This window comes from Patella vulgata, chromosome 6 (genome assembly GCF_932274485.2).
Source record: "Patella vulgata chromosome 6, xgPatVulg1.2, whole genome shotgun sequence".
In the NCBI taxonomy this organism is placed as follows: domain Eukaryota; kingdom Metazoa; phylum Mollusca; class Gastropoda; family Patellidae; genus Patella; species Patella vulgata.
Window position 1 is genome coordinate 63,059,807 of NC_065884.2, and position 24,738 is coordinate 63,084,544.

The following is a 24,738-nucleotide window of genomic DNA, read 5'->3' on the forward strand; positions in this document are numbered from 1 at the left end:
TTATTGAATGATTTATGTAAATAATGTATTTATTTCTAATTCATTTATAATTAATTTTATTATCAAAATCTGTAGTATGTTTCGCCGATTTCAAATATGTATAACATGTATATGTTTGACTTTTATTATTATTATTACTATTCGGTCTTTGTGTGAAATGTTTCATTTTGTTATGTTTATTATTATTGAACTTATACTTGGCAATTTCGTCAGGTGTTCATTAATTTCATGTTATATAATTTGTTGTTAGTAAGTACGCATTTAGAGTAATTTGAACTTCTCTCATTTAGGCTAACTCATAAACTTGTCCGATGAGAGTTACTTCCCTTTGCCAACTTCCTTTTCAATTAACGATGCATGGGATTGGTCGATAAAAATAGCGCAATCATCAAGGGCGAATAGTTTGAAAACGTGTCTCCCTCATAGATTAACCCAGGGGTTAGTCGAGTAGAACGAAATGAAACCACTGGGGATACCGAGGATGGTTTTAAGTGGACTGTACCCAAAAATACTTTACAAAGGAACTCTTGGGCGATAAATACTTTCAGGTCTTGAAGTGTTTGGAGAAATAATCGAAATATGGACGGAAAGAAAATTCTGAAAGATATCTTAGACATGGTGTATGGATGACCGATTTAAATATGCCGATAAGTACGCCGTCTATTTCGGTCCTGGATGCTACAAACTGTACCATAACAATTTTTAATTGTCAAATGAATACAAATTTATTTCTGTGTTTTTTGTATTATTTCGATCATCTACGTCATCAGCGATTGATATGAACCGAATATATCGACCTGAGATGACGTCATTAGCGTTTGATATGAAATATTAACCTGTCATGACGACATCAACGGTTGATATGAACCGAATATATCAAACTATGATGACGTCATGACAGATTGTTAGGAGATATGGACATCAAAGAAAAAACTACCGCCAGTTGTATATCTATACCTAGTGTCTTTTACATGTTTCTTGTGCCTGGTCGTTCGAATGGTGTGAAAAATCAGGGTTCACAGTTAGTACATTGGCGTGCATGTAACCGATCGCGAGCCGTTGGAAGTTGAGATTTCTCACATTCGAAATACTTGGGTGGTCAAAACCCTATACTTTTCTAACCAATATGCTTTTTGGTGGGAGTATTTGGCCAATTTGTCTTTAGTCAGGATTATTGGCAGGGGCATGATAAAGAAATAAAACGAAATGGTTTTAAACCGTCCTACTTTTCTGCGCCAACTGGGGTAATGAAGATGGGCATACTGCCATATGTAATGTGTTGTGCTATGACGGGAATTTTACCCAGACAGCGGCGTTGCAGCCTACTCTTGGTCAATTTCAACTGCCATTGGTTAAATTCTTTTACGTTTTTCGCAACATTCCAACAACTACACCCTGTTCAATTCCAGGCCCTCTGCTCTGCACCATCGTGGCTCCCACAAGCCGACTGGGCTGATGAAGACGGTCACACGCGATACACTGTGCTATGGTGTCCGTAGCTAGTTAGGGGCGGGGGAGGGGGGCAAAAGGGGGCAGCTGCCTCCCTTGGACCAAATCTGGTCCTTTCCATTGGACGTAATACGATACCAACGACCAACGTGCCCCTCTGCCCCCCCCCACCCCCAACCTGCTAGCTACGAGCCCGAATGAGGCAAATTGTGCTCGGACAGCGGCAGTACGGCCTACTCTTAGATCGAATTCAAACTGTCATGGGTTCTTTTACATGCAATGTGTACACGAGACCTGGGTTTTTCCTCCCATCCGAACGACTTTACATGTACGTTGTCCGTTGCAAGGCCTTCGGTCCTGCACCGCTAAAAGGAAGGAACCACCCCGAAAAATCCCAATGAACTTGCTCGCTCAAAACCGGGGTCAAACACGGGAACTTTAGGTCACTCCCTGGGCCACCGTGGCTGCCACATCCAATATATAAACACTACATAATTCACATATAGAAAAATAAATATATTTTAACAAATGAACAACATCGAACTGCCGATATCCACCATGACGTCATTATCTTGTGGACACTTTTTAGAATGGCACATCATCATGACAACCAATAGTAACCAAGTGTTATATTTTCAGAGATTTAAATTCCATTGGTGACATTTTGTCTATCATACTAGATAATATTCATGTTTGACGCGCATGTTTATACGCATGTGCATTATGGATAAAAACCTAAATAGCCGACATACTGTTTTATTCATACCACTCTTTGAAATCGGAATCCGAATCATCTCTTTCGAAGAGACCGAATAGTGAAAAGCATTTAGATGGAATTCGATCTTTCAACAGCAAGAAATCTTGCAATGCGATAGGTAGATTTAAATTTGTAACTTTTTCTTTTATTCCTAACCCTAACTGACCTCTGATTGTTCGCCGACAACTTGATTTCAAACTTAAATTATTACAAAAATGGTCGAAGAGTTTGATGTTTTCTACCGCGAATTGATGTTGTTTAATTTGATCGCGAGGAGCACCGCTCTCATAAAATACCTCAGCGTTCTGTACCCGGTCTGTTGTCATAAATATCGGAGCAATAGAACAATTGGCTGTCGGCAGATTTTTTAAGGAACAATTTTCTGTTATTAAAAACCATAACATAGGAAACGCGTCTTCGTCGCTAAATAATTTCGTAAACAAAGTGTCGCCATTTTGATTGGCAATATCGATAAACGGTAAGCAACCATTTTGTAATAAGAATTCTAACTCTTTATGTTGATAATCGAATTGGTAACTGATGTTGTTTGCAGTATAATACTGAAAGAAAGTCTGTCCCTTTACGTCTCTAAGATTTATGTCGGCACCAGCCTTCATCAGAATTTCCAATAATTCCAAATAATGCCGATCCTGTCCAAGTACCATCAACGCTGTTTGTCCTTGGTGATTCTGTGTATTTACTTCACAGCCAATGTTTACCAAGTATTTCAACAAATCTTGTTTCATATCGGAAGCGGCACTGATGAGGGGCGTGTCTCCATTCTTATCCTGCTGATTAATATCTACGCCGATTTCTAATAGATATTCCATTAGGGCTTCAGTGAAATTTTCGTGTTTGAGACAATGCAGTAGGTTTTCTTCACAGCTTCCAATTTTGTGGACCTCCAAACCGTTGTTCACTAAAAATTTTAGAAATTCAATGTCCGGAGTTGGATCAATCCAGTGCCATAAAATTACATCAGGATTGCTAGTAGCAAATGAAACGCCCTCCTTCACAAATATTTCCAAAAGTTCTTTACTTTTCATGGTATCATCATATGCACGTTCTAAAGAATAGTGACACGCCGATTTGCCAGATAAATCACAAGCATGAACATTAGCACCCAATGATATAAGCAGCTCAATCAGTTCCCCGTTTCTCTGTTGTGCAGCAACCATAAGAGGAGTCACGCCATCCTCATCAAAAAGGTTAACATCAGCGCCAGCTTCCAGTAACATCTTTATAATGATTTTTTCAACAGTCATGTCTTCTGATAATTGCCTTATAGATGCTCGAAGTGGCTCTCCATTCGGCTTATTCACATCGCAACCAGCCTTTAATAATTCTTTCAATATCTCCACACTTCGCCCAATGACAGCTAAAAGTACAGGTGTTTCACCACAACCTCCCGGCTCATTGACATCGGCGCCAAAATCTATCAAGTTTTTAACACATTCACGACTTACCTCGGGGTTCTTTTCACTGTATTTACAAAGTAAATGCAGCAATTTATGATCACCGTATACACGGGGATTTCTATTAGCCCCCTGTTGTAACAAGAAAAGAACAACATCTGGTAGATCCATTTCCGCAGCAAACAATAATGGTGTCGTTCGATTGTGGAGAAAAGCATCAAAGTCGGCACCAGCGTTTGTGAGAGCTTTAAGACAATCAAAATGTTCAGATCTTTTGTAGTAGCGAATACAACACCCTAAAGCATCCAGGCCGTCCCTTTTGTTTTTGTTGTTTATATAGCGTTTAACGTTAGAATCAAGGAGGACGTTTAAAGACCCCAGGTGTCCATGTCTGGCAGAAAGAGTTAATAGGGGTTCATCCTTGTTAGGATTCAGATCAATTCCTGGAACAGTCAGAAGATATTTCAAAACCTCAACTTTGTTAAACTCAACACATCTATATAAAGCATTCCACGGCTTACCTACTAAATGTTCAAGAAGCAAACCCTGGGAGTGCAGAAACTGGACTCCATCCACAAAATCCGACGCAATGGCGGCATTCATGAACTCCAAGTTCCTGTAAAGATTCAACGCACCTGCATCAAATACTAATTCTTTAGTGAACACAAGATTAACAATTGGAAGATTTTTATTTGTCAGCGCATCTACACAACATGCTGTTTTTAAAGCCTTTAATTTGTCCACTGGGGCATCTGGCGCAATTGACTGATTCATTAGCTCCTTCACCCCGTTCTCATCATTTGCTTTCACTGCCGATTTTAATCTGGAAAAGAAAAAAGGAATTTAAAAAGTGCGTATAAATGTATAATCTTAATCTTTGTCTACGACGATACGGGAAAGACGGTAATCAGGGCATATGTCCGTCTTCATTAGCCCGACTGGTGTAGAAAAGTAAGAAGTTAAACCCCATTTGAGAGATGATTTACTCAAAATCCGAACACTCATCTACTCAAACATACTTTATGCAATTAGGCCTGAAATGTTATCTAAATTATTAATTAGACATTAATTAACTGATCCGGAACATAATTAACTCTCGATGCCATCGCTAGCCTGCGTATTTACTGAATTTGAATACATTTTGTGATGGATGATTTAACGACAAAATGGATAATCGAGACCTTAGTAATGATGATCGAGGCCAGGCCTAAAATTCAATCGCTAATATCTCGGTTCATGGTCGTGCAATTTGACTGAAATTTTCAGCATGTTCTCTTTACGTTATCTTGTTTTAAATGTCAGCTCTTTATGTAATCTCCCATAATGGCCCTTTAAACTAAACAAAATTAATCAGAGCCGGGTTCAGATTTTGTAGGCGCCATTACTACGGCTAAATTTATTTGTTGCGGCCAGCTAAATTCCTGTGATGGTCGCTGAGATGTAAATAAAGGTAGGGCATGTGATTGTTGGTGAGATTGTGGGTTAGGGTTAGGGTAAGCATTGGGGCTACGTCAAGGGTTAGGGTTAGGGTTTGGATTAGCGTTAGCCCTGTTTAAATCTCGTGACATATGACGAAAAAGTGAGCTGGCCTTATCAGGCAAAACATGATTTGACATCCTTTGTTGAAACTCAGTACTGTTATCCTCAACTATGGAGGTATATTAGATTCAAAATTCTAAATTTGTTAATGTCGTGCTATCGTCTAATTTCTAACTTATATTCATGTAATTTCTAAATTAAGACAATGTATAATCCAGTTTCTTTATTTGTTCAACATAAATTTTAATTTTATTTCATCATCATTCTATTAGGACAAATTATGTCTTCTTCGTTGACGCTTTACATAGTTGGCATGAACGTCCAACAGTTTTAAAATGTTGACATTTGTACATAGCAACCACCATTATGAATTCGTTTGGTGTCGCCACTGCCTGCTCAGTTTCGTGATTGAGCACTTGATCGGGACCATGAATGCGTTGACATAAACAAGAGAGAGAGAGAGAGAGAGGGAGAGAGAGACATGGGTTGACATAAACAAGAGAGAGAGGGAGGGAGGGAGGGAGAGAGAGAGAGACATGCGTTGGCATAAACAAGAGAGGGAGAGAGAGAGGGAGAGATGGAGTTTAACGTCCACTTGACACAAACTAGGTAATTTCAGGAGTAACACATAGTTCAATTTTATTTCAATAATTCGCTTGCGCGTAGGGGTGTTTAGCAGTGGGGAGAAACCGGAGATAACCCACGAGGTTGGACAGGGGACCCTACTCCTTGTTACGTAGAACAGGCGAATCGAAACCAAGGTTTCTCAATGACAGACCGTATGATACATCGCGCATTTGCTAACCATTTGGCCACCCACCCCCCACGTTGATATAAACGACTCGCTATTCTAATATAAAGGCATTGTCACCTGTGGTACGCAGGTATAATATTGTTTGAATTACTCCGCTTCAGTGTACCACCCGATATATACATTACGTTCAGTATTCATAAATGAAATAAATACCCGCTACTACCGCAAAATCGGACGTAGACCTCTATTTCAATTTAGTCGGGGAGGGACTAAGCCGAGGCTCCTCCATGGCGTGTAACCCCTATAATCTTATAATCCGGTCGTGTGTGTATTCATGAATGACTATAAATAAAATGGTCGACCACACGGTGAAAGCGGACGTTAGACACTAAGAACAACAACGCGGTTAATAATCATTTGTGCACTCACCTTGATGAGAAGTCGTCTAGTGACAGCTCCATCTTGTTTTCTTCGTCACAAACCTTTTTATAAGCAGTATACATTTACACGTATCCTCTTTCATCACATATCTGACCTAGTCATGATTTTCTTGTTTAAGAGGCGTGTCATTTGTAGTAGTAATAATACAACTAAGGTGATATATGTTTAGTAACACGTCACGTGGTATGATCTATATATGTGGAAGACCGGTTATTTTATATTGAATGGAAGGTGTATTGATTGATCGTTCTGTAGGCTACTGGTGACACGCCTACGTCACGGTCCGATGGCGCACGGAACTGGCAGGCAATTAATTAGCCGCCGTATTTAAATTTGAATTTACTGAATAACATATTGCCGGCTATATACCCAACACATGGTAACAATCCTAAAAGTGTCCGTCCATTCTGAATTAAACCGTTTTCACATACCATGAGGAACTTATTAATGGCAATAAAACAAAATTACCACAATTTAACTCCCCAAAATTGAATCAACACAAGCCCTCAATAATTTGAGGATAATACGCATATGTTCAGTAACTGAAAGAAAACAGAGAGAGAGAGAGATAGAAATGGGGTTTAACGTCCACTCGACACAAACTAGGTCATTTCTGGACTAACACATGGTTCAATTTTATCTCAATAATTCGCTTGCGCGCAGGGGTCTTTAGCTGTGGGAGGAAACCGGAGGACCCGGAGAAAACCCACGACGTTGTACAGGCGACCATACTCCTTGTCACGTACAACCAGGGAATCGAAACCCCGCCAGTTGACACAATGACAGGCGGTATGATACAGCGCGCACGTGCTATCCATTCGGCCATCCAACCCCGCAGAAAACATTGAATCCAGGGAGGAAGTGTGATATGACTCCCTGAAGCAGGACTCATAAGTCAGTGGAAGGGCCCCAAGTCCAAGAAAAGGGTCCAAAAGTACAAGAAAAGGGGAACCGAAGAGAAGCAAATTCCTCTGTGTGTCCAGTAAGGGGGCCTTTGACTTCATAACAAGGTTCTCTGCCCCTGTGCCCAGTAGTACGGTCAATTTGTTGTTTTCAACGCACCGTGTGCTGAATTCCGTGTCTGGATATCCGTTAGCTATGATGGGTTCATGCTGAGAATAATATCTAGGTCCCTTGTACACATTGACGTGCATGTGGTAACCCTTGACAGTTGGAGTTTCATATAAAAAAATAGTAGTGGCTCTACCTGGGCAAAATTTCCCTCCTAGCATACTGTATTTATTAGCCCAGTCAGAGCAGAACAGTAGGACGTTAAACCTCATTTCATTTCATTTCAATACGTTCCAATGTCAGATCCAGACTAAGATGTTGTCGTCCCTGGGCTACAGGTAATATTTTCAATAATCTTTATATGTTCCAGAATATACTCCGACTCTAAAATTGCTTGACATTTCTTCAATTTTTAATGCAAATGGCCAAAACTTGGTGACATACTTGGAATTGTCATCCCATTGCTCTCTTAAAGGACAATATTGGTGTCATTCATAATTACATATGTGATAGAACTGGTTAAATACATTCCAAATATAATTTTAATACAGGGATCATTGCTACGAGAGATGTGTAACAAGCGCGTGAAGAAAAGGGGAAGTGACGCCAAACACGAGTTATCCTTCTATGTATCTGACTGACTTTTATCTAATGACAGCCAATTCTTTTTTTCAATTGTCAGATATCCTCTCACCGTCTCATATAATAGCTTTTCATCTTCAGCTGAATTATCCGTGAAATGAAATTCGATCGCGTGTCTGTTATCGCTTGTTGCTACAATCAGTTATATAGTAGGATAACTTGTGTTTGTCGTCACTTCCCGTTCTTCACGTGCTTGTTACACATCTCCCGTAGCAATGATCTCTGTGTTAAAGTTATATTTGGGATGTATTTAACCAGTTCTATCACATATTTTATAATGACTGACACCAATATTGTCCTTTAACACCTACATATAGGACCCCAAGATCAAATTCCTGGGTAAACAACCGTGGGGAGCCCATTTCCCCTGGGATCTAAATGGATACACTAAGTCAAAGGATCTTATGACCGAACCGATAGTAACACATGGAATGAAAAGGGGTTTAAGGTCCCCCTGTACGGTATAATGGAGGTTTAGTCTGGACAGTGGGGCTATGGACTACAGTTATTTCGCTTTACAATGGTGGAGTTTCTTTTACATGTACGCCAATATGAACACTGAACCTTCCGAATGACTAGACACTGTCCCGGCCAGCCCCTGTGTCCTGCATCACTGAGACAAGCAAACTATGAGGGGAAGGAATCTCCGACCACCTGGTTGGTGAGGCATCACCTTACTCAAAAAGCTCTGCCCCCCCCCCCCACAAAAAAAATAGTAATTTACCCTGCTATATTGTAGGATGTGCAAAATAACTCCACACAAACTAGGCGATTTCAGGAGACTAAGATATGATTCAATTTTATTGAACATTAGCAGTGTGTGGAAACCAGAGTACTCAGAGAAAACCCATGAGGTTAGATGACCTTGTAACTGAAAAGCATGAAATAAAAACCATGCCACTGGTCTCAATGAAATACCTTTTCATCTAAAGCGTGCATGTTAAACCATTCCCACACACAGATTACCCATTAGGACTGATAGTAATAATTTAATACATTCGATTTACCATTAGGACTGATGAAGATAAATTTGATAACCATTAGGAAATGAAATGAAATAGGGTTTAACGTCCTACTGTTTTGCTCCAAACTGGGCGAATGAAGACGGGCATACGCCATACAGTGTGCTATGAGGGAAATTTTGCCCGGACAGCGGCACTACCGCCTACTCTTATATCGAATTCCAACTGTCAAGGGATCTTTTATGTGCACGCCAATATGTACACGGGACCTCGGCTTGTTCTTGTCAGGCCCTCTGTCCTGCATCACCGACAAGGGGGAAACACGTCGGAAAATCTGGGTGAACTTTCTCGGCCAATGCAGGGATCGAACACCCGATCTCCAGGATAGCGAGCCACCGTCTTACCCACTTAGCCACCGTAACCATTAGGACTGTTGGTACTAAATTTGATTAGCCATTAGGAATGGTGGAACTAATGTTAATGAACCACCAGGATTGACAGAACTGAATTTAATAATTATAAACAATTTTACATTGCATTTTAGTTATGGACAATCATTTACAAAGGTATTCCATAAATAGAATCATCCATGTAATCTTGAACTCAAGGGGTTCACCATCACACTGTTGCTAGAGTCCAGTGACTTCACCCATGTTACAGTGAAACACTGGAGCTTCATCACCATCACACTACTGCTGAACTCCACTGACTTCACCCATTTTATAGTGAAACACAGGAGCTGCATCACTATCACACTGACTTTACTCATGTTATAGTGAAACACAGGAGCTTCATCATCATAACACTGTTGATAAAGTCTACTGACTTCACTCATTTTATAGTGAAGCACACGAGATTCATCAACATAACACTGTTCATAAAGTCCACTGACTTCACCCATTTCATAGTGAAGCACAAGAGCTTCATCACAATAACACTGTTGTTGAAGTCCACTGACTTTTCCTATGTTATAGTAAAACACAGAAGCTTCATCACCATCACACTGTCTACTGACTTCTCCTATATAGTAAAACACAGGCACTTTCCTTTTCTGGTAACACTGTTGGGTTCACACAATACAAATAGGGATTCTTATTTAATTCAGGGAGCAACAGTGACTCACCAACCAGTGTTAACAGAGAATGTCCCTCAGGATTTTCTGCTGTTGCTTCCCCATGTCAGTGGTGCAGGAAAGATGTCCCGTGTACATGTTGGCTTACACGCAACAGAACTATCAACAGTTGGAACTGGAAATAAGAGTAGACTGCTGCACCACTGCCAGAACAAAATTCCCTCATACACACTGTATTGCATGCTTGTCTTCATTAAACCCCATTTTATTTATTTACTTCATCAAGCAGAGATACATGTACCTCTAATAGTACATGTATATCAAAGTATGATGAGTTTCTAAATTTTTAAAATATAATTTTTTTTATTTATTAATCACTGACTTAACTTGGCCTGTTCTTTTGCCAATTTACGTTCTAAAAATCGTCTCCTTGCCTCACTTTCAACATCTCTTGTGGTCTTACGGTTATATTTTTGTTCCGTTTTATTTTTATCAGTGTTGTCTATTGTCACATTTTCAGAATTCACATCAGCTTCTAATCTTTTAACTTTATTGTCTCTAGCTACACTTGGAGATTCGTCAGGATTTCTTGAACTTTCTTTCGACCTTGACCTTTTCCTAGATTTATTACTTGGTTCTTCTTTTGATATGTGTTTTTGCCTATCTTTTGTCCTTGAATTAGACCTTTGTCTTGACCTTTCCTTTGACCTTGACCTTTTTCTTGACCGTTCATTAGATCTTGATCTGTTTTTTGGTTTATCATTAGATCTGGAACTTTTGTTTGACCTATCGTTAGACCTTGACCTGTGTCTTGATTTTTCTTTTGACACTGACCTTTTTCGGGATCTTTCATTAGATCTCGACCTTTTTCTTGACCTATCATTAGACCTTGACCTATGTCTTGACCTTTCTTTTGACACTGACCTTTTTCTGGACCTTTCATTTGATCTCGACCTTTTCCTTGACTTATCATTAGACCTTGACCTATATCTTGACCTTTCTTTTGACCTTGATCGGTGTCTATTTTTGTTAATATTGAGAGAACTCCTGTGTTTATGTCTGTCATCTGTTTCTTCTACTATCACTTTACTGAAAAGAAAAAAAACAAATGTTTGAAAAATTCAACATAGATAATACATCTTGAGTGCGAATTAGGATTGAAATGAAATGAAATGGGGTTTAATGTCCTACTGTTCTGCTCCGACTGGCGAATTAGGATTGATGCTACCAAATATAACAAGTTTAGAGAGAAATAGGGTTAAATGTCCACTCGACAAAAACTAAATCATTTCGGGAATAACATATGATTCAAATTTATTAGAATAATTTGCTTGTGCGTAGGGTCTTTAGAAGTAGGAGGACCTGGAGAAAAACCACAAGATTTGTCACATACTAGCAGGGATTTCAACCATTTGACTAAATGACAGATCTTATGAACCAACTGGCACACATTAAACCATTTGGTCCCCCCCCCCCCTTCTCATCTCCACCAATAACATGTTTGGAATAAATTTTATTACCCATTTGCACTGATGGTACTAGATTTGAGTACCCATTAGGACTAACGCACAGGCACTTGAAGGGATTAAAATAAAACTTCTTACTACTGCTTGACTAGATATTATAGTATATAAAAGGTATTTCAGCCGCCATCTTTGTTTTCACGTCTTCAAGGCATTTTAATCCCTTCAAGTGCCTGTGGACTAACGGTACTAAATCTGATTACCCATTAGCATTGGTGGGATTAAATTAATCACATATGTGCTGTTTATGACAGCATGTGTTAATATTTTGAAGTGGAAACTCCATTAAAAAAAAAATTATAAAATAAATTACCTTTCCTTCCCTGATGAACTGGAATCACTGCTTGAATCATCAGAATCGCCCACTTCAACTTCTGAATCATCTTTATCTAAATCTTCATATTTCCTGGAGAGAGAAAGACAAAACAGTGATGTTTAACACAAAACAAACTACAGATTCATAAAAGGCGGATCTTTACTCAACTCGGATAAAATCGTTTGGACCCTTTGATCCTGCAGGTTTTTCTTATTAAATTTCTATGCATAAGTCGGATTTCCTAAGTTGGATCTTTGCTCAACACGGATCAAAATGTTCGGTTCATTTGATCTAATTCCAGCTTTTTTATCCTTCGCCTAAGTCGGATCGGCAATATGTTCAGAATTTGATTAGGTATTCCAAGACATGGTGGATGACAGGGTCATAAATGGAGTAACGGAAATATCCGACCACAATTCAATGTCGGCATATAAATACTGCACAGCAATATGTCAACATAAGTACAGTTCCTGAATTTCGGTATGCTCATGGAACAAACCCAAGAGATAATTCTTACTTTTTATCAAAAGCTGGTAGTTCAGGCTTCACATCTTGTTCATCTGGTTTAACTTTAGTTTCATCAGTGGCTGTGGTCCCACCAGTCGTTTCACGATACAAATAACGATAAAATCCACTCATATCTTTCTGTTTCTTCACATCCAGTATATCTGATTAAATATACAAATACATTAAATATTATTATTATTATAGAAACAATACTCTACTTAAAGATACATTATGGGAGATAAGATAAAGAGATGGCAGTTCTCGCTATAATAGTTAAAAACTAGATAGTGTAAAGGTAATCCACTATGAGCCGAGAACGAAGCGGGTGAAGTTTTTGCATAGTCTCGGTCATCATTACTAAAATCATTAATATAAACAGCATAGTCTCGATTATCCACTGTTTTGATTTAATTATCAATGGCCGTTAAGCGGCATAAGAATCTAATCCAGCCAACATCGAAGGCTAGCCTTGACATCGAGAGTTTATTATGGTCTGGATAAGTTAATTAATGTCTAATTGATAATTAAGATAACATTTCAGGCCTAAAGAAAGACTTGTAATAAGCAGATTTTGCTCTTGCATAATGCATGTTTAATGCAGTCTAATAAATTGTTTACCTGCAGGGTTAATGGCACACTGATCCGCAGTGAATATTCGCTAGGCTGCGACAATCACTGATAAGGATGACATCGATGCGACTTAATGAGCCACAAATATTAACTTTTTTTCTCCCACAAATTAAATTCTAAAACATTTTTTTATGTATTAGAAAAATAAATAAAGACGTTTAAAGTATTTGTAGGTAAAAAGTATTTCCTAAATTAGTGTAAATGGGTATTAAAATGAGTAAAAGGCACCATTCTGCTCAAATCATTAACGTCTTATGTAAACAATGTATGCGCCATGATTGACACCGCGTGATATGACGTTATGTGTTGAAGCCGCCATCTTTTACAGAGATATTAGAAGACTTTCGTAATACTCTGTGAAACAAATTGGGTTAATGGTAGTAAACCAGGGCCTAAGCGACAGGGACGGAATGACGCGCTTTGCGTCATGGCTTTGACTTTTGTGCCCTGTTAAGTTTTTGCACTCCCTCGCAAATGGCAAAAAATCACACGGTTTCGACATTATAATCATAATGCTTAACCAGTGTCAAACATACTGTGGGTCTGATATACTAAAAATTTACTCCCCCTGACACACATATAAATATTGCTATTTGGGGGGGGGGCCCTAACGGGATCTTGTTCCTCATACAAACTCATGTGTCACCATGCCCCTGTAGTAGTCTACTGTTGTTTACTACATAAGATAATAAGCCCAAAGATCCCCGAATGTAAGGGGGGTTGGATGGCCGAATGGTTAGCATGTGCGCGCTGTATCATAAGGTCTGTCATTGAGTCAACTGTCGTGGTTTCGGCTCCCCGGTTGTATGTGACAAGGAGTAGGGTCGTCTGTCCAACCTCGTGGGTTTTCTCTGGGTCCTGAAGTTTCCTTCCACTGCTAAAGACCCCTACACGCAAGCGAATTATTGAAATAAAATTAAACCATATGTTAGTCCCGAAATGACCTAGTTTGTGTCGAGTGGACGTTAAACCCCATTTCTCTCTCTATCCCCTGAATGTAAGCTCAATCAAAAAAATAAGCGAATTACCTCCCTTCATTCCTGTCCATGTTATTTGTCAGTAAACTAAATTTTATTCATAGCCACCAGAAAATAAGTCCAAAACATGAAAGTATATTTACCCTCCATAGCTGCCTCTCGTCTTTCTTTCTCTTCCTCAGCTTGGATTTCCTCCATCTTCTTTTTATAAGCTGACGTGACAAATTCTTCCTTCCCAGCAAATTCTTCTCCTTCCTCCTCTCGTTCTTTCTGTACTTTACGCTCCACTCGTCTTTCTTGTTCACGTTTCCTCACCTCAGCTGCTTTTAATAATCCTGTTATATACTTGGCCTGGAACAGAAATTGAAAATAAAAAGAAATGAGCCCACCATTAACCATGTTGTTTACTACAATAAACCCTGTTGTTTACTACCATTAACCCATGTTGTTTACTACTATAAACCCTGTTTACAACCATTAACAATGTTCTTTACTACTATAAACCAAGTTTTCTACCATTAACCCTGTTGTTTACAACATTAACCCTGTTGTTTACAACCATCAACCCTATTGTTTACTAACATTAACCCTATTGTTTACTAACATAAAAGATACATTATGGGAGATTCGATAACGAGTTGGCAGTTCTCACTATAATAAATAAAAACTAGATAACGTAAAGGCAATTTGCTGAAAATTTTATTCAGATTGACCCACTATGAACCGAGCACTAAGCGAATAAAATTTCTGCCTAGCCTCGGTCATCATTACTAAAGTCAGTACGATAAACAGCATAGTCTCGATTATCCATTTAATCGTTTAATCAAGAAGGAAAGTTATGCAGTAAATCGGCTCACAATCCACTTAAGATCGTAGGCTAGCGATGCCATCTAGAGTTGATTATGGTCTGGATAAGTTAATTAATGTCTAATTAATAATTTTGATAACATTTCAGGCCTAAAGAAAGACCTGCAATAGACAGATTTAGCTCTTGCATAATGTATGTTTAACCCTATTGTTTACTAACAATAACCCTGTTGTTTACTACCATTAACTATGTTGTTAACTATCATAAACTCTCTTGTTTACTAACATTAACCCTGTTGTTTACTAACATTAACCCTGTTGTTTACTAACATTAACCCTGTTATTTACCTTTTTATCCTGTTTTTTCTCTGGATTAGCTGTTTTCTTATTTTTCTCTGCCTGCATATCATCATAAAGACTATCATATTCATACACTGAGGGATCTTCTGATAAAGCTTTGTCGATTGCTATCTGGGTCTGAATAATTGCAACGAATAGAAAAACTTGATAACAACGTCAAAATTGGCACAAACTTTTTGATTTGGATAAAATTATAACTGTGGATTTAATTATTTGGGGATCCGAATCTGTCAAATGAAGACATACTACACCATACAGTGTGCTGTGAGTGAATTTTGCTGGACAGCACTGTTTTCCGCATACTTTTTCATCAAATTTTAACTGATCAGATTTTTAAGTGGATAATGACATGCATACAGGAACATTAGTTTGTCGTCTGTTCCCAATGGAAAGATGGTCAAACTTACTATTCAGAAACAATATATGAAGGGCTTTCAGTTAAAACTGTTAGGCAGCTGGCATTTGTGTCAAGCAAGTTTTAGCATTATCTCATTCGATTGCTTAATCTATATAAATAAAATCAAAGATGCCTGTGTGTATGTTCGCCCATCACGCTTCATCCCCACGATCCACCCCAACATATGTGGTTTTAAATTAACCAGAAATGACCCTGTGAAAGTTTTAAGCCATGATTTGGTTCAATTTGGGCCCCAGGGTGAAGCCATGTATCCTGTGAGTATATTTATAAAACCTATAAGTTTAATTATATTTACAATCTGATTAAAACACAGATCCTATTCCTTTCGCTTTTTATAGTTTCGTTTACTACACTAGGATCTGGAAGAGTTGTTATCTAGCCCGCGTTTTGTTAGGGATTAGCCAATGAAACGATCTGTTACAGAGAGATTTTGGCGTAAGGTGCAAGGAACTGTGGGTACACCACTAAAAACATAAAGGCTGATTGATTAATCAATGTCTGGCATCATAAGGTCAAAAGTCGCTCATATGACACCTGATTCAACCTTCCACTACAACTGGGCAGATCTTCATGTAGTGAAGGCTATGAAAGTATAAAAAAAAAAAACGAAATGAAATATAGATCTGTAATTTAATTGTATTTATAATTTATAAGGTTAAATTCTTTGAAATTCTAATTTTATGGCATTTAAATTTTGACAGGTCATTTTGACCCCCAGTCAGTAAAGACTTGTAAATATTACTAAAATTAGAGACCCATGAAAATGCTGAACGAGATATTTTGGCAGAATAAGGCACAAATAGTAATCACCTGTTTTTTCACTTTCTTCTGATTTACAGTGGGTTTTCTCGGTACAACAATTCCGTCCTTTTCCTGAAAATAAAAATAATGATTTATTTTGTGTACCCGGTATACAATGTATATGATTTTAAAAAGTTTCCAGACAAGTAAACTAAGCCTTCTAACAGCTAAGTTGTATGTGTTGTACTTTAAATGTGACTCTATACAGAGAAATCTTGACACCTCAGAGCTGATGCATGATAATGTATTTCAATAAAGTTAAAGTTCACAGACTCTCAATATAGCTAAACAAGTTTGAATAGAGGAAGAGAGAAATTAGGATTAATGTCCACTCAAGATAAACATGGTCATTTTGGGACTAACATATGGTTGAATTTTATTTCAATAATTCGCTTGAACGGTCTTTAGCTGTACAAGCAGGGAATCGAAACCATACCACTTGACTCTATGACAGACTTTGTGAACTAACGTATACACTTTAATTAAAACATTTCAGTCATACAACACTCCTAAGTATGACCTGTTGAGTGATGAATACCCAGATAAACCTGCAGGGGAATAGTACTAAACAACATAGCAAAATCTTAGAACAATGGCGTCGTAACAGTAAATGTAGATTTTCAATCGTTTCTGGGTTGCATTATTAAACTATAAGACATTATATTTTCACTTTTTGATATATGAAATGAAATGCAAGGAGGCTTAACATCCTACTTTTTTGCATCAACTGGGTTTATTTGGGAAATTTTGCCTCGAGAGTAGCATTTCTGGATTCTATTCATTGAATCTTAATTGCCAGGGCTTGGTAGGGCTTCATTCTTGCACTGCTGACAAGGCAGAAAACAAGCTGGAAAATCCTGCAGTACATGACTACGAACACCGGGATCAGACCCTGGACCTGGTTACTGAGCTAGCACAACACTCCTCAAGCCATTATGGCTCCTTTTTTATATTACTTATGATCACTCTGCTGAAACAACAATTGAATTGCATAGCATTTATCCTGCCAAGTATCGAAATTAACGCAGTTAAACATATTGTATTATGAACTAAATCTAGAAGTCTCCCTATTTCAAGAAGTTCAAAACAAAGTTTTCTAACCTCATCACTATCATCACCAAATATATTCTTTGCTTTAGGAAGAACAGCCGTGACTCCCTTTTTAGGCAAAAATAATCCATATCTAAAAAGAGAAAAAAAATGTCCAAATTGTCGAAAGAATAAGTATACCAAGTCTAATGTTGATCACACTTGAATTCAAAAGCTGTAAACATTTTTTGGAAGAGTGTTGTCTCAGGAAGTCAACCAGGTGTATGGGAAACTTCCTTGTTCAAAAGGAATGAAATAAATATGATATAGAAGTCAATGAAAAACAGTGGAACAAATCTGGCATTCAATGACTTTATGAAAGGTACATTTAAGTAAACTAGGTTTTTTTTCCATTTCCTGTATTCATACATGTCCATAATCAGTTAAAGTAGTAAAAGAATCTTAACATTTGACCTAAAGTCCTCTTAATATCTGATGATCATGCACAATGCCATATGTACCGGACCGACAGAATATCCCATTTGTTTCAAAAATACAAAACAACATTTTGCTTGTTACCCAGTCTTTAAGTTACATTATGTTCTGTATATTTGATATATGGTTCATGTTTACAGTACATAATAAATTGAAAAGTTTTAAAACAATTCATAATAAAATATACCACAGATTATTCACAGATGTCAATACATAACAGCCAATAACATAATGTCCACTTGACACAAACTAGGTCATTTCGGGACTAACATATGGTTTAATTTAATTCAATAATTCCCTTGCACGTAGGGGTCTTTAGCAGTGGGAGGAAACCGGAGGACCTGGAGAAAACCCACAAGGTTGGACAGGCGACCCGACCATACTCCTCGTCACGTACAACCGGGGATTCGAAACCACGCCAGTTGACTCAATGACTCTCCTATTGAATCTGTGTTAAAAATCTAATGGCTTCCCAGTCAATTTTACATGGCATCTTTTTACTGTTAAACGGTCGCGTGTCATTCCCTGTGAACGCCCGAACAATATAAATGAACACCTTAATGAGAAAATAAGACCTTGCTTACTTTGCTAGAACCAGTATGAGCAACACAACAGGCTGTTAAAAAATATGTCTCCGTCTTCTAACTGACTTGGCAGACTTCATTGAAGGTTACGCACAAATTTACGAACTCAGCCATATAAAATGAAATGAAATTTAGGTAAGCCTGGTGGAAAATATTGGGATTTTTGAATGAATTTTATTGTAAATTATTGTAATTTGACTAGGCAAAGCAATAAATGATTGAAGATTCTCACCTTTTCAAAGATTTCAATATTTTTCTCCCAGACATACCTAAATATCGTTTCATCTTATATATGGCCAAGTTCGTAAATTTGTGCGTTACCCTTTCAATGAAGTTTGCCAAGTCGGTTAGAAGACGTATTTTTTAACAGCATGTTGTGTCGCTCATACTGACTCTAGCGAGGTAAGCCAGGTCTTAGTTTCTCACTAAGATGTTCCTTTACATTGTACAGGTGTTCACACGGATTGACACCCCACCGTTTAGCAGTAAAAAGTTGCACAGTAAGATTGACTGGGGCGGATCTCAGTTTCGCAAGGATTCAATAGGAGATCAGAGCTTCTGAATGTACAGGTCGAGTGTAATGAGACCTACGTTCAGAGCTGAACTATGGAAATATATGTTATAAATATATTTGTTCATTTTTTTTATATATATCACTGCAAGTGCAATGAATAATATGGACCATGACTATCCGTATTAGATTTGTAATCTATGGTGAGTAGACTGCATTTAGAGGGCAACGTTTACAAACCGTTTTCTGGTGTTTTAGTTTTACTTTTTTTTATTTGTTGTTTAAAAGTTCAGACTCGGATAAATTCAAGGAATCAACAGATTCGTAAGTTTTAGCGGTACCCAGTCTTGCCCCAGTGTAAAATATATATGCACGGTCAATATTGTTACAGATTTCCATATCTAACACAGCATTTAGTAATAAAAACAATGTTTTATTTACTTACTTTTTATTTTCCGCCGCCATGCTGGATGTCAGAGTTACTTCCCTTGGCGCATGAACGGGGAGATAATTCAGTAAATAATGCCACGCCCCCGGAAAACCTGTAAATAGATGGCTTGTTTTATAGTCTGTTTTTATGTTTATGAACGATTAAAGCTGGGTACAATATGTCAAAAACATTGGGCAGTGCCATTCCAGCTTTAAAACAACAAGATTTAGGTAAGCGGAGAGCTGATATTACCCCAACTGCCACTCCACCAGTCTTAGCCTCTCGCCACTCTCGGGGATTAATGCTGTCTGCTATATCTTCTAACTTGATTCTGAATTGGGTATGGATTACTATGTCAGACAGTTGTGTCAAGACTACTACGTCCTGACAACGTTTAGTCGTTCGGGTGAGACGAAAAGCCGAGGTCCAGTGTACACATTGGCGTAGACGTTAAAGATCCCTTTGCAGCTGGAATTCGACATAAGAGTAGGCCGTAGCGCCACTGCCCGGGCAAAATTCCCCTCATAGCAAACTGTATGGCGTATACCCGACTTCATTATCCCAGTCGAAGCAGAACAGTAGGACGTTAAACCCTATTTCATTTCTGTCCATCTCAGGTCATCCGACCACAGCTCAATGTAGACTGAATTCTGGCTAATCCGACATCTAATGACGAAAAGATATGCTCGTCAGATCGCTACTTTTCTCGAATCGACTCGACTACTGTATTAATCTACTCTGTGGTATCCATTAGAACCGGAAAAATAATCAAATTGTGCAATATCCTGCAGCAAAGATCGTATGCTGTTTGTAAAGGAGTTGCACTGGCTACAAGCAATCACCCACAGAACCCATTTCAACCTTCTATGTATTGCCCACAATTGTTTAAAAGGGAACAGTCCCATCCATTTGAGTCTTACTATAAATAGCAGCTGCGACACTTGTCCAGGGGCGCGGGGCCTAGGGGGACCTGGCGAGGTATGTCGAGTAATGCTGTGTGTATATATTTCTATGGTATAAATTAACAAAACAGTACACTAACCGTTACTTGAACGTAAATTGGAAGAGAACTGGTGACTGTGGGTACCTAGGTTGCGTTGGTTGGATAGAAACGGATTCTATCAATCCCCTTTTTTGGAAAGATTTGGTCTTCGTTTCGTTTGAGGCTCCAGTCACCGTCAGGTCCCCATCCGTTTAAACCCAGATCAACATGATTTTGGGTATTGAAACAAATAAACGAATAGTTTATGTGATGAAATAATGTTCTTGTTGTTATTTTTGGCGGTTTTTGTTTTTCCACTCTTTTATTGTTTAGTCGTGTCGAAATCATGTACATCTAATTAGTATTACTTGGGATGTGTTGTAATAAATATCAGTTTCTGTGTTTCAGCAAACGAACTTCCTGTTACTCCAGATCTATGCCAAAATGACGCTAGAGACCATGGATTTTTCAAAAGGTGTCGACCCCGACCCATCCGACACCGTCGCGAGCCCTAATAAATAGTAAACTATAAAGAAGATCTGAACCAACCGGCTCACCCCGTTATTTATTTATTTATTTGCTGTGCTAAGTTCACTGTCAGTCATGTCTGTTTGGCATTAGCGTCGTGTCAATAAACACAGTATGTTTTTAACCAACAATTTGAATTTGTTTCAGGTTTAACCATTGGTGTTCTATCCAGTTTAATACTCTTATATATAATCTTAGCCGTAATGATTTATAAACCAAGAAAAACTAACAGTCAATCGTCAGCTCAACGACTACGCGACCCTTTGAATTATAGCAGACAATATTCCTCTGTGGAAAACTCAATAAACGTATCAAGTTAAAGCCATACAGTAAAACTTCATTATGACGAACATCATTGATCCAAGGTTCGAGTAAGACAATTCCTTCTACCGTCAACAATACAGTCATGCATCGTTATGAAGAAGACCATCGATCCGCGTATCTTTATTCGAGCTAAACACTGTTCGAGTAAGACAATTCCTTTGAAACGTGTATCATACAGTTATATCTCGATATGTCGAAGATTAGGACTCACGCATTTTATTCAAAATACGCAAGGTTTAAGTCGTACGTAACTAACGTTCGAAAACTAAATGGTAGGTGTGATAGCTATCATCTCAGCAGGCGGCGTGTCTCTGATTTTCAGACTGGGTTTAAGTAAGACCATGTTTTCAAATTTTGTACGTCTGGAATGGAAGACAACTAGGTGAACATGAAAGTATGACATCCTTCAACTTTAAATGTATTTTAATTTTAGGCGCAATATCAAGTGATTATATTGACGATGGAGAGAGAGAGAGAGAGATATCATTATATTATATCATTATATTCACGGGGGGGGGGGGCATAATTTCTATAAATTGTCGTAATCCCTTTGTTAATTATTTGCAATAAAATATGTTATAACTAGTAGTAGTAATAGTAGTCGAATACAATGTTTTGAGAGGCATGAATGTAAAAGAATTACCTTGATTGTTGGAATTCGAAACCAGATTAGGCCGCAGCACCGCTGTTCGGGCAAAATGTCCCTGATAGCAAACTGCATGGCGCACACCCGTCGTCATTAGCCCAGCAGTAGGAGCAGCCCAGTAGGACGTTATACCCCTATTTCATTTTCATTTCATTTATATACGGTGGTCTGAATCCATATACCCCAATCTAAAGTAAAACGGGGCTTGTATACGTGATAAATACATTTCGTTAATATAGGTCAGACCATTAGGACTCTCTGTATTATGGTGGTCAATACTTGATACAACAAGTTAGTATTTGGCAATATACAAACGGCATTGCGCAATGGAAACTTTCTATTCTTCGTGTGAGCGAGCTCTAACAGTGTGGATTTGATTTTGTTAAGAGTATGAAGTTACCTGTATCAGGTGGCGTACTGCCCTATGTAAACAAACATACAGGTCTATTAATAGAGATATACACTACAGGTATACAATACACCCTAAAGATGATTATTGTGTCATATATAAAAGGGGCGTTGGGGTAACTTCGTGGTTGTAAAACTTACTGGATTGAAAGTTAAACTAAAGTAAGTAACTTAAAGCATTTTGATATTAGAAAATGATATGTATGGCGATATATTAGAATCAAAATTCTAACGTGCCAGTCTCTCCGCCATATAAACGGTATCTCCTGATTAGCGACCCAGCGCTTAAGACACTAAAATATCGAGTAAAAAAATAAGTGTTCACTACAGTTATAAGAAGCAGGATTTGCCCGGATGACCATTGGTGCTGTTTTAAAATTTATTTGTACCTTATGTAAGAACTAACTCTACCTAATGCAGATTATAATTTAAACCATTTGTTAACATGACAATCGCATAATTAACTCTCTGGACAATCGGATGGCTACGAATTCAAGTAGATTAGAACACAACAGTCATTTTAGTGTTGAAAAGATAAAATAGATAATTTGCGTTACATGTTAGTGTTGTTTTAAAATTTATTTGTACCTATTTAATAATTCAAGTCGCTGAACATCATTTGGGAGATTTGTTAATTAATCCCTTAGAAACTACAATATTGGACAGCTGGGTCTTGTAAGGAAATATCAGCCCAAACGTGGCTCAATTCCGTTTAGTATTTAAAAAGATATAATGACTTAACAATTTGTTAGCATTCGGCATCCACTGAACACCATAAAGGAAAGGTGATTTAATCCAAGCCCCGCGCTATCTAATATTTTCGCTGAACTAGTTTTATTCTGATTGAATCCAAGACAGAAGATTATCTATCGCTAATATTTTGATTTTATTAAAGGGGCATTAGGTAATATTAGATACAGAACTGACAGGTCTCGCTATAATAGTTTTAAAAAATAGATAATGAAAACAGAATATGCTGAAAATTTCAGTCAAATTGCTTCACTCTGAACCGAGATATTGGCGATTCAATTTTAGGCTAGCCTCGATCGTTATTACTAACGTTGGTACGATAATAAACAAAGTCTCGATTATTAAGTTAAATTATCCATCACAAAATGTATTCAAATCCACTAAATATCGCTGGCTAACAATGGCATCGAGAGTTGATTATGGTCTGGATAAGTTAATTAATGTCTAATTAATAATTTAGATAATATTTCAGACTTAAAGAAAGACTTGCAATAGGCAAATTTAGCTCTTGCATAATATATATATGTTTAAATATTAAATACTCAATCTGAATACATAGTGTAACGGTGGAAAACTTGATATTTCCCACAAAAGGAAATCACGCCAGAGATTTTAATTTACGACCGTTGTCAATTTTATAGGTCAAGAAACAAATAAATATGACGAAACCAGAAAAGTTAACACTACAAGATTTCAGAGACAGGTAATTATAAAGTTTGATCTGTAACCGGATATCTTGATGGATACTCGATTGGATGGTGCGGAAATAAATTCCTACAATCCCAGGAAAGTGACAATCGCTTGAAAACGAGAATTTCGGACGACCAGGTGGATGGGGGGGGGGGAGAGATTTGACACCCACTTGACACAAACCAGGTAAATTTCGGGACTAACATATGGTTCAATTTTATTTCAATAATTCGAAAGCGCGTAGGTGTCTTTAGCAGTGGGAGGAAACCGGAGGACCTAAAGAAAACACGCGAGGTTGGACAGGCGACTCTACACCTTGTCACGTACACGCGGGGAATCGAAACTACGTCACTTGACTCAGTGACAGACCTTATGGTCAAACGCGCACGCGTTAACCATTCGGCGCCCCCCTCTTCCCCGGCTAAAAGATGGCGCATGACGGAGCGCAAGACAAGGTACTATTCGCGCCACATCCATTATCGGAACTGGAAGACCGTAGAAGTGAGAATCTTGGGTAATAAATACACACTGGAATTACCCTTTAAACTGTTTAATACCGGAAAACATCAAATATAATCTACATAGAGCATATTCGGTAGGCAGTTACTGTTCTGTGTATATTATATTTAATGTTTTAGTTACCATATTGTTTGTTTACATACTGATAGATTATAAGATTAATGCCATATAGGTAACAGGTCTTCATATAATATAGACCAAAATGAGTCAGTTATGAGAACCTTTCTACAAACCTTCATTAGGAGATCAACTTCAGATCACATTCCTAAGGATAATCTTTATATACATGTACCTGTATTTAAATATTTGGAGACAGACTTTTATGCCAATTCCCATATTTATATTGGAGACTATCTACTCACATTAATTGTGTGCTGTACTTTATGGTGAGTAATTGTTAACTACAGAATATAGAAATATTAACTATCAAGAATGTTCATTGTTTCATTTATTCAACCACG

The 24,738-nt window shown here is 37.9% G+C and overlaps 3 protein-coding genes across 4 annotated transcripts in view; 1 reads left to right on the plus strand and 2 right to left on the minus strand.

The window, feature by feature from the left end:
- Nucleotides 1-1,952: 1,952 nt before the first annotated feature.
- Nucleotides 1,953-6,521, minus strand: LOC126825661 (putative ankyrin repeat protein RF_0381). Its single transcript, XM_050555404.2, has 2 exons — nucleotides 6,344-6,521; nucleotides 1,953-4,444 (listed from the first exon to the last, which is right to left on the minus strand). The coding sequence occupies exons 1-2, from the start codon at nucleotides 6,415-6,417 to the stop codon at nucleotides 2,206-2,208; spliced, it is 2,313 nt and encodes a 770-aa protein (XP_050411361.1). The 5' UTR covers nucleotides 6,418-6,521; the 3' UTR covers nucleotides 1,953-2,205.
- A 2,943-nt stretch (nucleotides 6,522-9,464) lies between these two features.
- On the minus strand, nucleotides 9,465-20,605 carry LOC126825673 (nuclear speckle splicing regulatory protein 1). 2 transcript variants are annotated; one of them, XM_050555428.2, is made up of 9 exons: nucleotides 20,473-20,605; nucleotides 19,446-19,542; nucleotides 17,483-17,564; nucleotides 16,391-16,453; nucleotides 15,151-15,279; nucleotides 14,139-14,346; nucleotides 12,399-12,549; nucleotides 11,879-11,971; nucleotides 9,465-11,131 (listed from the first exon to the last, which is right to left on the minus strand). In XM_050555428.2, the coding sequence occupies exons 2-9, from the start codon at nucleotides 19,463-19,465 to the stop codon at nucleotides 10,417-10,419; spliced, it is 1,461 nt and encodes a 486-aa protein (XP_050411385.1). In that variant the 5' UTR covers nucleotides 19,466-19,542; nucleotides 20,473-20,605; the 3' UTR covers nucleotides 9,465-10,416. The 2 variants fall into 2 exon arrangements, with proteins under 2 accessions (XP_050411385.1, XP_055957620.1); XM_056101645.1 differs by lacking the exon at nucleotides 20,473-20,605 and having other exon boundaries at nucleotides 19,446-19,581.
- LOC126825671 (trimethylguanosine synthase) overlaps nucleotides 19,523-24,738 on the plus strand; it is a 29,248-nt gene continuing 24,032 nt past the window's right edge. The window contains exons 1-3 of the mRNA XM_050555424.2: nucleotides 19,523-19,660; nucleotides 21,088-22,480; nucleotides 23,710-23,771. The gene's annotated coding sequence lies outside the window, so the exon portion shown is untranslated. The remainder of the gene's footprint in view (nucleotides 19,661-21,087; nucleotides 22,481-23,709; nucleotides 23,772-24,738) is intronic.

Excerpts from the sequence above, each read along its gene's own strand:
- LOC126825661 (XM_050555404.2), bottom strand. The coding sequence starts at position 6,417 with ATGTATACTGCTTATAAAAAGGTTTGTGACGAAGAAAACAAGATGGAG. Across the intron at positions 4,445-6,343 it reads CTAGACGACTTCTCATCAAG|ATTAAAATCGGCAGTGAAAG; the intron begins GTGAGTGCACAA and ends TTTCTTTTCCAG.
- LOC126825673 (XM_050555428.2), bottom strand. The coding sequence starts at position 19,465 with ATGGCGGCGGAAAATAAAAA. Across the intron at positions 16,454-17,482 it reads TTGGTGATGATAGTGATGAG|GAAAAGGACGGAATTGTTGT; the intron begins GTTAGAAAACTT and ends TTTTATTTTCAG. Across the intron at positions 15,280-16,390 it reads AGAAGAAAGTGAAAAAACAG|ACCCAGATAGCAATCGACAA; the intron begins GTGATTACTATT and ends GCAATTATTCAG.